Source organism: Salvelinus namaycush, chromosome 20 (genome assembly GCF_016432855.1).
Source record: "Salvelinus namaycush isolate Seneca chromosome 20, SaNama_1.0, whole genome shotgun sequence".
Taxonomy (NCBI): Eukaryota; Metazoa; Chordata; class Actinopteri; order Salmoniformes; family Salmonidae; genus Salvelinus; species Salvelinus namaycush.
Window position 1 is genome coordinate 33455907 of NC_052326.1, and position 14379 is coordinate 33470285.

General features: G+C 42.8%; 1 protein-coding gene across 2 annotated transcripts in view; it reads right to left on the reverse strand.

Annotated features, from left to right (window-relative positions):
- The window catches only part of LOC120065273 (RNA-binding motif, single-stranded-interacting protein 2-like), a 72701-nt gene that overhangs the window by 32108 nt on the left and 26214 nt on the right, over window positions 1–14379 (reverse strand). Inside the window, exons 2-5 of one of the 2 annotated variants that reach the window (XM_039016138.1) lie at window positions 12093–12256; window positions 7499–7557; window positions 7010–7101; window positions 156–313 (exon numbers count right to left, since the gene is read on the reverse strand). In XM_039016138.1, the coding sequence (XP_038872066.1) occupies window positions 156–313; window positions 7010–7101; window positions 7499–7557; window positions 12093–12256 (473 nt within the window). Of the gene's footprint in view, window positions 1–155; window positions 314–7009; window positions 7102–7498; window positions 7558–12092; window positions 12260–14379 lie in introns of both variants that reach the window. The other variant, XM_039016137.1, reaches the window with a different exon arrangement.

Sequence of the window (14379 nt, forward strand, 5' to 3'; positions counted from 1 at the left end):
TGAGTATACGCAATGCCCAAGAAAAAAAAAGTGGGTACATGCCATATTTCTGCGTATACCCTCCACTACACCACTGCTACTATTGTAACATGTAGTTTTAACTGCTGGTGTAACACGTTGCCAAAGATGCTACTGGTGTAGCATGTAGTGTGTACCTGGCGAAGCCAACGCCACGGCTGATCCCGTTGGCATCGCGGAGGATGCGTGTGGAGATGACCTGGCCGAAGGACTTTAGCATGCTCTCCAGCTCCTGCTCGTCCATGGACACAGGCAGGTTGGAGATGTACAGGTTGGTGGGGTCCTGCTCCTGTTGCTGTATAAGGAAAACAGACAGACAGGGTAAATCAGACTCACAGTGTGTAATCACAAACAAAGAGGGTTTACATTCACTGTTTAAATTCTGTTAGATATATTTGTGACGTCATGGTCATGAAAGATATACGATATAACAAATTAGTATTGTCAGTGGTTTATGACTGAATGTGGGTTGTATGTGAGTGCTTTTGTGAGTACAAGAGCACTTTTCACCTCTTAAAAACATATTCAGCTACTAGGAAATGTAAGCATTATAATGCAGGAAAAGTATGTGGAAATGTGGAAGGACTGAAAAAGAGCCCAGACCAAAATAATTAATAAAAGAGGAATGAGAGACGATTCCGATTCCAGAGCTCAAAAGTGAAACCTTGTGAGACTATGTAGAAACATACAGGAAACCAGGCGTGAAGTTTAGAGTTCGCACAACAACAGGAGCTTGGCAACCGGGTGAGTAGGCGCTGGGCCAAATGCAGGGAGAGGAGGGGAGGAGGGATGGAAGAGGGAGCTTCAACAAACAGGGGAGAGGAGAAAGGCAAGTAATATTCAGGAGGAAGGGAGTGAAAAGGGGGAGAATTGGATGATGGGGGAGAGGAGTGTGTTTGTTCATTGGAGTTGTGCTTCTATCTGACAACCTGCTGTAACTGAAGGAGGTAAATGAGAAAACTATAGGGGGTGGGAGAGACTAGGGGGAATGAGGAGCATTGAAAAGCAAAGACAATAGAGGGGGGTACAGTGGGAGAGCGGATAGAGGGAGGAACTACAAAAGTGTCTGACTGTACACAGTCTTTTCTCCCTGTCTCATGCAATAGTCTCTCTCTCTCCTGATACAGCCTTTCCCACAGTCTCTCTTTCCCTCTCACAAAGGTTTTTATGCAACATTTGAGAGAGCATGAGGAAACAACAACTTGTTATGAAATGTGATAGTGAATATCAGGTTACCAGGTTCATGCCCCAGGGAGTAATAGAGAGGATATGAGCTAAGGTTGAGATACAGTGTTTAAAGCTAGCATTTCAGTCAAGTCTAAATTACAGATCCACATACACCTCGTCACCACCAGTCAAAAACACCATCCACACAAGTGACACCACCCCATATGACTACACTACATCCTGCTGTTCCCTCCATTTCCATCTCCCTCCTTTAAGACAGAAACTGAGCCAAAATATAGGTTAATTCAACAGACCAGTAAGTCCACACTTATCTCTGTTGATTCATAAGCAAAGAGTCGGCTTGATCCTAAGTCAAATAGACAGGAGAGCCGAAGAACACAGGTAGCTGCCTACTGGAGCTTCAGTTTGAGGTCAAAAGTATTGCGCTACATAGGGAATAGGGTGCATTTGGGACGCACCCTCAGTTTGCACAGGGAGTTCAGCAGGAGTTGAGCTGGGTGTTGTACCATGCTTGTCACTTTGTTGATCGGACAATGAGGAATTCCTGGGTGGATTTATGGTACTGAAGCGTGTCAACACACAGCATCCTGAAACACTTCTCAATGGCACGCTGTGTTGGCCTGTCCTCACAATAAATATACATCTCCTTAAATTAACCAGGATTCAACGTGAGGGAAAGTCTAATTTACGGGATTTTAAACCACATTGGTGGTTAAGGAGACACTTCCTTGTTACACAACTCAGTGGTACTGTGACCAGTCATATAATATAGACAGCCCAGTCAAAACTGTTCGCTGCTCTGGCACCCCAATGGTGGAACAAACTCCCTCACGACGCCAGGTCAGCGGAGTCAATCACCACCTTCCGGAGACACCTGAAACCCCACCTCTTTAAGGAATACCTAGGATAGGATAAAGTAATCCTTCTAACCCCCCCCCCCCCCCCCCCCTTAAAAGATTTAGTTGTTCCACTGGATATCATAAGGTGAATGCACCAATTTGTAAGTCGCTCTGGATAAGAGCGTCTGCTAAATGACTTAAATGTAAATGTAAATGTAGATAAGACTGACTGATCTATCTAATCCTGTTCTGCATGCGGGGACAACATCTCTTAAACGGTTCCTCTGATGCTTATATTCAAATTATGTCTGGACCACACCCAAGCACACCACATGTGAAATGGAATCTCTTCCTTGCTCTTTCTCTCTTTTTATCCAACTCTCCCTCTCTATTCTTTCTCTCTCCTCTGGTGACACACAACCCTGGAGTTTTGCTCAGTATGCATCTATGGCGACGAGCTGGTGGTGAGTGTGAGCTGACGTCTGTACGCAGAAAGGAAGGCTCTCTAGAAAGTAAAGAGCTGTTGATTTATATCACTTTCCATTATTTCCCTGTCCCTCCCCACCAAGTCCAAAGACAGCCCATAAACAGTCACGTAAACTACCCCATAGACAGCCCCATAGTCAGCCTATAGACAGCCCCAGACAGCCCATAACTAGCCACATAGTCAGCCTATAGACAGCCCCATAGTCAGCCTATAGACAGCCCCATAGACAGCCCATAACTAGCCACATAGCCAACCCCAAAAACAGTACCATAGCCAACCCCAAAAACAGTACCATAACCAGCCCCATAGACAGTACCATAACCAGCCCCATAGACAGTACCATAACCAGCCCCATAGACAACCTATAGACAACTCACAAGCCAGCCACTAAACAGCCCCATAGTCAGCCCCATAGGCAGCCCTATAGAAAGCCCATAGCCAGTCCAATATCCTTCCCCATAGCCACCCCATAGACAGCCCCATAGACAGCCCCAAAGCTAGCCCCATAGACACTCCTCTGTAGAGACGACTGACTGGCTGTGAGTTATGATAACGCTCAGCATGGCCCACACTGTTAAAGATCCAACACACTGGAAACATGACAACAACATGACCCACATTCAGTGACAGTACAAGGAAATAACCTGACTAATGCAAATATATTTTATTTTAGTGTCTGATTTCAGATTTAGACAGATACTGTTTAAATCAGGGATGCACAAAACAGGGTGGTCATCACTGTCAGTATCTGTGGTTTTCTCCTTGTCTTTAATCAAAGACTGAGTTATACCTGGGTAACCTAACAACCCATAAGCCCAGTTCAGAAGGCCAGGTCATGATGCAGAGTAGCTCACTGTAGCTCACAGGCCCAAAATGACTTCTAATAGGGCACTCTCCACTGTTTTGGCCACTACCAACTTCTCAGTTACAGTAGCAAGAAAAAGTATGTGAACCCTTTGGAATTATCTGGATTTCTGCATAAATTGGTCATAACAATCTTCCTCTAAGTCACAACAACAGACAAACACAGTCTGCTTAAACTAATAACTCACAAATTATTGTATTTTTCTTGTCTATATTGAATAATAATTTAAACATTCACAGTGTAGGTTGGAAAAAGTATGTGAACCCCTAGGCTAATGACTTCTCCAAAAGCTAATTGGAGTCAGGAGTCAGCTAACCTGGAGTCCAATCAATGAGATGAGATTGGAGATGTTGGTTAGAGCTGCCCTGCCCTATAAAAAACACTCACAAAATTTGAGTTTGCTATTCACAAGAAGCACTGCCTGATGTGAACTATGCCTCGAACAAAAGAGATCTCGGAAGATGCAAGATTAAGAATTGTTGACTTGCATAAAGCTGGAAAGGGTTAAAAAAGTATCTCTAAAAGCCTTGATGTTCATCAGTTCACGGTAAGACAAACTGTCTATAAATGGAGAAAGTTCAGCCCTGTTGCTACTCTCCCTAGTAGTGTCCATCCTGCAAAGATGACTGCAAGAGCACAGCGCAGAATGTTCAATGAGGTTAAGAAGAATCTTAGAGTGTCAGCTAAAGACTTAAAGAAATCTCTGGAACGTGCTAATATCTCTGTTGACGAGTCTACACTACGTAAAACACTAAACAAGAATGGTTAGCCCACTAGCCCACTATTTTATTTTGTCATTCAGACTACCTCAAATGATGTACAAGTTTTAATAAAAGTTAACTATTTCAGTGGAATTCCAGACTAACTCGTCATTAGCAGCGGATAAGATCCCCAAATGTGGGAATTTCCCCAGAGCATCCATATATTGCCCTGGCCCCGGAGCTAGTAAGTGAAGGCTCCCCTGAGCCGTCCCGACTACGGCCTGGAGGCGAGGCAGGAAAGGTAACATACGTGTGGAGAAAGAAAGGCACAGCACACCAACATCAAAACCTCATCCCAACTGTAAAGCTTGGTGAAGGGAGCATCATGGTTTGGAGCTGCTTCGCTGCCTCAAGGCCTGGACAGCTTGCTATCATCGACGGAAAAATGAATTCCCAAGTTTATCAAGACATTTTGCAGGAGAATGTAAAGCTATCTGTCCGCCAATTGAAGCTCAACAGAAGTTGGGTGATGCAACAGGACAATGACCCAAAACACAGAAGTAAATCAACAACAGAATGGCTTCAACAGAAGAAAATACGCCTTCTGGAGTGGCCTAGTAAGAGTCCTGACCTCAACCCGATTGAGATGCTGTGGCATGACATCAAGAGAGCGTTTCAAACCAGACATCCCAAGAATATTGCTGAACTGAAACAGTTTTGTAAAGAGGAATGGTCCAAAATTCCTCCTGACCGTTGTGCAGGTCTGATCCGCAACTACAGAAAAGGTTTGGTTGAGGTTATTGCTGCCAAAGTAGGATCAACCAGTTATTAAATCCAAGGGTTCACATACTTTTTCCACCCTGCACTGTGAATGTTTACACGGTGTGATCAATAAAGACATGCAAACATATAATTGTTTGTGTGTTATTAGTTTAAGCAGACTGTATTTGTCAATTGTTGTGACTTAGATGAAGATCAGATCCAATAATTCCAAAGGGTTCACATACTTTCTCTTGCCACTGTATACTGTTTATGTAAGTTAGGCTATTGTGTTCTAACTTCTATTACAGTGAGTGTTTGGATACAATATCTGGGTAGCAGGAGGAGTGATTAGGTGGACCCTGATTTTCAGTTGCAAGGCTCGTCTTAATTCTGAAGTTAGTGTATAAATTCCCGTGCTGGTCCATCTTCGCTCTGTAGTAGTGAAGTGACTTGGACCCTGTTGCAGGGCCGGGTTGGAGTGATTGTAGCCCTATAGTGTCCGCCCCAGGCCCAGATACAAACCCAGGCAGGCACAGGCCAGCTCATTGTCCCCGTCCCATTGACGGCGGGTGCAGTGGCACCCTTCCCGGGGCCCTCTCAATGGGGGGCCTGAGAGGCACAGAGGGATCAGCTTAATGGGCCCACAACAGTCCCTTTGACTGCAAACACCCACACAAAGAGCTCAGGACAAGGCCCATAGCAGGAGCCACTTAGCAGGACACACATATTGCCAGCCACACAAAGGAGGAGGGAAAGAGGGAGAGAGGGATGGGTGAAAAGGGGCGAGGGGAGATGTGAGAATAGAGGTGAAGAGGAGAGGAAGAGTCAAGAGAGGGAAGAGGAGAAACGACCAGTTCCATTCCATCTGATAGCCTTCCTGTTCTCCTCAGATGCTGTGACCTCTTCACCCTCCCTCTCTCCCACCCAGCCAACTGCCAGCTAACGAAGATCTTGAGATGGTGCCAAGAGAACACTTATCACCATTCAGGCCATAACAACATACAGTATAAGAGCTCACCTTTGTAACCACTGGGAATGTTGGAGGGAGTGTGTTTGCTAGAACACTGTCTCTCCTTTTTGTGGTTCAATATAGATGCCAACTTGGCAGAACGAACTGTCAATTCACCATCAAATCAAATAAATTCTTTGAAAGTTCAGGTTCTCTGAACATTCTCACATAAAAAAATACTACAGTTTATTATAGAATTCTACAGTACTTACTACAGAATTCTATAGTAAATTGTAGTATACTGTAGAATAGTATACTACACACTGGAGTATCCCTCGATCATGTGTAGTACTTACTCTACAATGATGTAGTATACTGTAGGATACTATAGTAAATACTACAGTAATATCTGCAAAAAAAAACTGTAGTCAATACTAAAGTAATGTCTGCAAAAACACTACCCTTTTTAAACTATAGTAAATACTAAAGTATTTGCATATACCCTGCCCATTCCCCTATATTGCAATTTGTGCCACCAATAAGTGAAACACCTACATGCAAAGTATAGATCATGCATTGTGTTCCCTACAAGCTATAGAAAAGAGCAAAAGCGCTGAACTATCCGTTCAGACCCCAGTCCTGCCTACATACAGGTTATTGACAATCTGCTCTTTTAGTATTTCTCCATTAGGTTTCCTGAAGGAGAAAGCCTCCACTTCTATGTCACAGAAAATAAAACAAAAACACTATAGTAAATACTACAGTAATGTCCACAAAAACACTACAGTAAATACTAAAGTATGCTACAGTCTGCAAAAACACTACAGTAAATACTACAGTATACTACAATCCACAAAACAGTACATTAATTACTATAGTATATACTACAGTTTTCTTATACTACTGTATTTATACTATAGCTAACTGTAAATACTACAGTATACTACAGTAAATACACTACAATGAATACTACAGTAAAGTCTGCAAAAACACTACATTGAATACTATAGTATTTATACCATAGTATACAATAGCATTTTTTCATATGAGTTTGGCAATGAAATAAAGAAATTGAGGATGTAAGGAGTCACATTGAAGTTGTGATTGAACTCCTAATAGAAAAGTTTATAACAGATCATGTGTGACTGTGAATATATAAAGTGTGTGTGTGGAGTTGATGTAAATGAGTGTGTGTCTTACCTTGGCCATCTGAGCCTGGGCACCACTGGACTTCAGGGCGGTCACTGCTTTCTGGGCCGCTGTCGGACTGTCAAAGTCCACAAAGCCATAGCCTACACAACACATATACACACACATTTTTACATTTGTACAAAATGTTCATGCTTGATAAGTAAGATTGGAATTCAAAATGGTTGTTAGATTAACTACTGGTGTTTAAAGTCTAAAGACATTCTGTAAAATGACTAAAGTTTAGTGGATTTATAGATTTATACAGTATATTAGTAGACCTGTAACCAGACTAATACTTTAACATTATATTATATAGCCTAATACCATCGAATATTGTATAATGCAGTTGTGATCGAGTTTGAGTCCATAAGTCCATGAGCTTGTTTAAGGAGACACAGTCAACAACACAACACTAGACACTAACACTATCGTTCCAGGTTAAATGTAAGTGGCATCTGTGCCATGAACCAAACAACCTGTTGAACTCTGAACTCTCACCTTTGCACTTGTTGGTGGTTTTGTCCAGGATGGCCTTGGTGGAAACAATCTTCCCATACCTTCAAAAAAAAACACATAAACATGACATCATCAGACCATATGAGGAGGAGGTGACTATCGGACATTTTGTGTAACCTCCCTAACATTTAGACACAAACACTTCCTAATGCTGGGTAATTATGCATGCGCACACACACACACACACACACACACACACACACACACACACACACACACACACACACACACACACACACACACACACACACACACACACACACACACACACACACACACACACATATACACACACACACACACACACACACACACACACACACACACACACACACACACACACACACACACACACAACTTTCACTGGGGACGGGGGGGACATGTCCACATTCTGAAATTGCATTTTTGTCATCCCAAGTTAAATCATTGAATGTGATACAAAACGAGGCAACGGTATGCTTTAGGACCATGCAGATGCCTCCGAGCGGTCGGGTAGGCTGACAGGATTTAGCCGACAGATAAAAAATAAAAAAACTTCTAAAACCAAAGTTGTGCCCCTGCTTTTATCAATACAGAAGCAAATAACTTCTACTGCCCATCAAGTGTTGCTGAATTTCACTCTCACAGGTTAGAGGTGAAATGATACAAAGTATCGTATCAACATGCTCACGATGCACGCCACTCTGATGATGATACAAATGTAACAACAGCCAGGGCTCACGGGACATGAAACAAACAAACAAATGTAACAACTTTGCTTGCTCCCAAACCCAGAGGCACAACTTCAATTTTGCTGTTCAATGTATTATCTGGATGAATATCTTTCTAAGCGCACTGGTGCTACCAAATAAAAATTTGAGGTCACACAACAAATATTTATGAACACAGCAAATATTTATGAACACAGGCCTATTCGACCAAAATGGTGGCACTTTAGAGAACTGACTGTCTAATGTGACACGGTGTAGAAAAATATAGCAAAACATAATAGAGTTAATGAAGGTGTTGGCTTGACAGTCGCTGGACTCAGGCTACCCCCCAAATTTGCTACAATATAAACAGAGAGCAGTATAATAGGAAATTTAAAGTACTGCTTAGTAGAATGCAGTGTAACTTTACAGTACAATGGTATAGGATAGTGAAATAAAATGGATGTCAGAAGTGGGATTCAAATCTACGCCTCCAGCGGAGACTGCGGCCTGAACGCAGCGCCTTAGACCGCTCGGCCAACCTGACTTCTGCTAGTCAGAGAGAGAGAGGTCCTGCCCTCCACTGTCTCTGTGTAATGCAGTCAGCGAGGGCGGCTGGTGTTCCACTGGCTGGCCCTAACAGAGTGCTGGGGTGGAGTGTAAAGTGTAACTGGATCCTTCACCCCTTCCTGTCCCCTCTCTCTCTCCACTGTCCTCTGCTCCCACACTCTCTTTCCACCTCTGGGTCCTAAAGCCTGGCCGTTAGCATTAGCGGCCACACATGAAGTTGCCCCTAAACTCTGACACAGAGTCAGATCTTCTTTCATTCCTCTGTTGGTTAAGGTTACAATTGGAAGTTAGGTAATCGGATTTTAGATTTGTGAATAGGAGGACATTTCTACCTTGAGCCATATGACCACAGCCATACATAAACACTCAATGCCCACTAACTTTTTGGTGGGCATGTGCCCTCTGTTGTAATGGAGAGAGAGAGAAATAGTTTGTGTTGTCATTAACAAAGTCATGCATCCTGTTGAACAGTTTAAAGGTTGTGTGGCAGTAACTCTCTGACCTTCCTCCTACCTCAACTTCATCAACAGTTGTTGTAAAGTGTGTGTGTGTGTGTGTGTGTGTGTGTGTGTGTGTGTGTGTGTGTGTGTGTGTGTGTGTGTGTGTGTGTGTGTGTGTGTGTAGTAGGGAGTGGAGGATGGGGTACAAGGTCTTAACTCTGACCCACTTACAGGCCTGTGGCATTCTTTACCCAGCATGCCATGCTATTCTTTTCCCAGTCAATTGCATTTCCCCTCCAAGGTTCGCTTCTCCGTCAATACCCCCCACCTCCCCTTCTCCAACACATATTACACAAACCCACCCCTCCCTCTCCAACTTGATGTCAATCTCCAGGCTTTACCCTGTTAATATGGCTGCAATCCCGTTAACGGGATCGATATGACAACAGCCAGTGAAAGTGCAGGGCGCCAAATTCAAACAACAGAAATATCATAATTAAAATTCCTCAAACAAACATGTATCTTATACCATTTTAAAGGTAATCTTGTTGTTAATCCCACCAAAGTGTTCGATTTCAAATAGGCTTTACAGCGAAAGCACCACAAACGATTATGTTAGGTCACCGCCAAGTCACAGAAAAATTCTGCCATTTTTCCAGCCAAAGAGAGGAGTCACAAAAAGCACAAATAGAGATAAAATGAATCACTAACCTTTGATGATCTTCATCAGATGACACTCATATGACTTCATGTTACTCAATACATATATGTTTTGTTAGATAAAGTGCATATTTATATCAAAAATCTCAGTATACATTGGCGCGTTATGTTCACTAGTTCCAAAAACATCCGGTGATATTGCAGAGAGCCACATCATTTTACAGAAATACTCATTATAAATGTCGATGAAAATACAATTGTTAGACATGGAAATATAGATACACTTCTCCTTAATGCAACCGCTGTGTCAAATTTTAAAAAAAACTTTACGGAAAAAGCAAACCATGCAATAATCTGAGTACAGTTTTCAGACAACAAAGCAGCCAAAAAAGATATCCGCCATATTGGGTAGTCAACAGAAGTCAGAAATAGCATTATAAATATTCACTTACCTTTGGTGATCTTCATCAGAATGCACTCCCAGGAATCCCAGTTCCACATTAAATGTTTGATTTAGTTCGATAATGTCCATCATTTATGTCCAAAGAGCTACTTTTGTTAGCATGTTTGGTAAACAAATCCAAAGTCATGAAGCGCGTTCCCTAATTGCAAACGAAATGTCAAAAAGTTCCGTTACTGTCCGTAGAAACATGTCAAACGATGTATGGACTCATTCTTTAAGGGGGTTTTTAACATAAAACGTCAATAATGTTCCAACCAGAGAATTCCTATGTCTGTATAAAAGCAATGGAACGAGAGCTAACTCTCTCGTGACCGCGCCTCAGAGCCTGTGGCAATCTGCCAAATACCTGTCTCATTCCTCTCTCATTCGCCCCCACTTCACAGTAGAATCCTCAAACAAGTTTCTAAAGACGGTTGACATCTAGTGGAAGCCTTAGGAAGTGCAACATAACCCATATCCCACTGTGTATTCAATAGGGGCTGGGTTGAAAATCGACCAACCTCAGATTTCCCACTTCCTGTTTGGATTTCTTCTCAGGTTTTTGCCTGCCATATGAGTTCTGTTATACTCACAGACATCATTCAAACAGTTTTAGAAACTTCAGTGTTTTCTATCCAATACTAATAATAATATGCATATATTAGCAACTGGGACTGAGGAGCGGGCCGTTTACTCTGGGCACCTCTGGGCACCTTTCATCCAAGCTACTCAATACTGTCCCTGCAGCCATAAGAAGTTAAGTCCGAGTTTTCTGTTTTAAATAGCAATTAAAAATTCCTAGTCCTCTCTAGGTCACTCACTCTACACTCCTTCACTTATCCAAACAATAATTAGAATGCATCCAAACTGTATGCTATTAACAGAGGCTATGTCTGCATACCAAGTCTCTCTCCTTCTTCCCAAAGTGTGCAATTGTCACTTCCCTTCACTGATTTGATAAGAAATATGGTGGAAACTCTAACTAGCCCATGGCTCCACCAATCCAATGCTTTAAGATTTGTCGGAAGTAGTGAACAAGTGCACGCTTCAGGAGAAAGGAGATATTATTGGGACACACTCAGTGTGTGTCCACATTGTTGTTTCTGTTCCACGCTCCCATACTCCCCAGCACCTAAGCCCCGACCTTCTGTTACCCTCCTGGTGTGGTTTTTCTGGTGCCTGGGCTGGATGTTACGTTTTTTGTTAGTGAAAGCAAGCCCGCCTTTTTTGACTGTATGTGTGTGTGTGTGTGTGTGTGTGTGTGTGTGTGTGTGTGTGTGTGTGTGTGTGTGTGTGTGTGTGTGTGTGTGTGTGTGTGTGTGTGTGTGTGTGTGTGTGTGTGTGTGTGTGTGTGTGTGTGTGAGGCCAGTGTAAGAGTGTGTGTTGTATGTAGATGGTGACTTGGTGGGTGTGGGTTTTGTTTTTCTCCTGCTGAGCCTCACCAGTCTGTTTAGAATATCCAGCCACAACAACCCTTGTCGCAACACGTGTAGGTTGTATAGCCAACCATAATGCAGCAAAGTCAACCAGTTCTGATCTGAGGGTAGGCTTTTATATAGGTAGCATGTGTAGTCACTTTGTGGCAAAGTAGCACCTATTGAAGAGCTCCAGGTAGAATTCACCTGTGGGCACATATCTAGGATTTGTTTATCCCGCTCCCATCCTAACCCTAACCACCAGGATGAAAATACTAAACTGATCTTAAATCACCATCTAGAGGCAACTTCACCCTACCCGTGTAAAAGAAAGTGGGCAATTAGGAGAAGAAGACCTACGGCTGGCATAGCTTGACCAGGTCCTGGTCTGTAGTCCCGGGGTGAAGACCGCGGATGTACAGGTTAGTTTTACTCAGCTGTTCCACTCCCCCGACACTGCTGTTGCTGCTGCTGTTGGTGTTGGGACTGGGGGGTGCCATCTGGTGGCTGGAGGACACATATGACTGCTGGAGAGAGAGAGAGGGAGGGAGAGAGAGAGAGAGAGAGAGAGAGAGAGAGAGAGAGAGAGAGAGAGAGAGAGAGAGAGAGAGAGAGAGAGAGAGAGAGAGAGAGAGAGAGAGAGAGAGAGAGAGAGAGAGAGAGAGAGAGAGAGAGAGAGAGAGAGAGAGAGAGAGAGAGAGAGAGAGAGAGAGAGAGAGAGAGAGAGAGAGAGGGAGAGATTTATATATCAGGGGTATTCAAAATCAAGCCTGGAAATCTGGACTATTGTGTCCTATGTCTAAATCAGTCCTTGATTAGAGGGGAAGATTGAAAATCAGCATTGGAACTGGCTACGAGGTCCTGATTTGAATTTGCCTGTTACGTATCATATATTGGGAAGGGCTGTGTCATGAAGGCACTAAAGCTCCCTTGGGTCTTCTGGTAGACCACGGAGATGATAAACGATTTAGTCATGATTTTGGAATGGAAAAATCTTATAAAATGGTGGGAGTGTGAGTTGGAAGATTCTTCTCTTTCTAGCCAGTTAAGAACATGTGTGGGAGTATATTCAGTTCAGGTACGTTACATTTTCATAAATTATTCACAGCGTTCTTTGAATTGTTACAGCTGTTACCTTTCAAAAGGACTAAAACTCAAACCACGGTTTTTAGCGAACACAGCTTCAAAATGGTGGCTCAAGAGACAGGCGATTGTGTGAGAGAAGCGTAAAACGATATCACACAGCCCTCATGTCAACACTCACCAATACTGCATTCTGAAGTGAACGTGGGGCCTCTTTGCTGTCTAGGTCATATTGGGAAAATGGGCCTCTTTTCTGCTTACTCCATACTGGGCAACTGCTCCTTTTTTCACTATCAAAACTTTCAAAACCGCAGAAGATTCCTCTGCTTTGCACAGCGAAACCCAATGATTCAAAGAACAACATACACCAACATTAATGTTTCCCTTTTGTTCTTTGTGAGAAGTCATGAGCTGTCTTTTCTCCCATACCACACTCTCTGTATAAAGGGAGCACTTCAAAAAACAATACAAACATCTGGTCGGGCTTACAGTCTTTTATCTCTACTCCACAACCACAGGTTTAACTCAGTTGTTCAGACATTTCCCTCTCACTCCTCTCTCTCTCAGTCAATTGTCTCCTCAACAATACAGCGTAGCTAACTGTTGCTCGACTCCCTGGGGGGGAAAAGTAAACAATTCAAACAATAAGGTCAGCTCAGTCCACAATAGGTCCAAGGTCTGTATGTTCATAAGCACCGCAGTTACATATGTCACAGCAAATGGGAAATGAGGAGACAGGAGAGCTCCCAATGATGGTTAACAAAATACTATTTGAGAAGAGTTCCCCGTCAGCTGAGCCTGGCACAGAACAGCAGCATTCTCTGACCTGCTATAACTGTTTATAACAAGCTGCTTAATGCATTTATAACAGCTCTATTCCAGCCTATGAAAACTCTCCCTATAGCACTTCAGCATTCTGGATGGTGCTTCAATAGCCTATGGGGAGGATCAGTTATTCAACACACTGTGAGTCGCTAAACACAAACATGGAGCATTGCGCAACAGGCAAAACAGAAGTTTCCCATGAATGAGTCTGGAATAGTAGGACTCAAGAGAAAATGTTTTTGCTTCACTTGAATCCAGTCATTTTTATTTCACAACTGTTGACTGAAATCGTTTTTTTCTGACAGTAATAATGGTTTGAGTACATTTGGAATGAGTGTTCTTTCATTAATTTGGAGATTTATTGAAGTTGCTTCCCAGGAATATAGTAATTTCCAAAACAACTATATTGATGCAATAACACAATTTTAGCGTATCAACATTACACAATGCTTTTAACAGTCTCGCATAAACATTCCTACGACAGCAAATTAACACCAGTGGTGTGTTTGTCATTGTGAAGGAGTTTGTGTGTGTGTGTGTGTGTGTGTGTGTGTGTGTGTGTGTGTGTGTGTGTGTGTGTGTGTGTGTGTGTGTGTGTGTGTGTGTGTGTGTGTGTGTGTGTGTGTGTGTGTGTGTGTGAATCAATTTTAGTGTTTTAATGCAATTTTTCCTAAATCTACCAGCCACGTGTCATCGTCTGACTTATGAAAAATTCCCCAAAGCTCCTCAACCCTGCCAT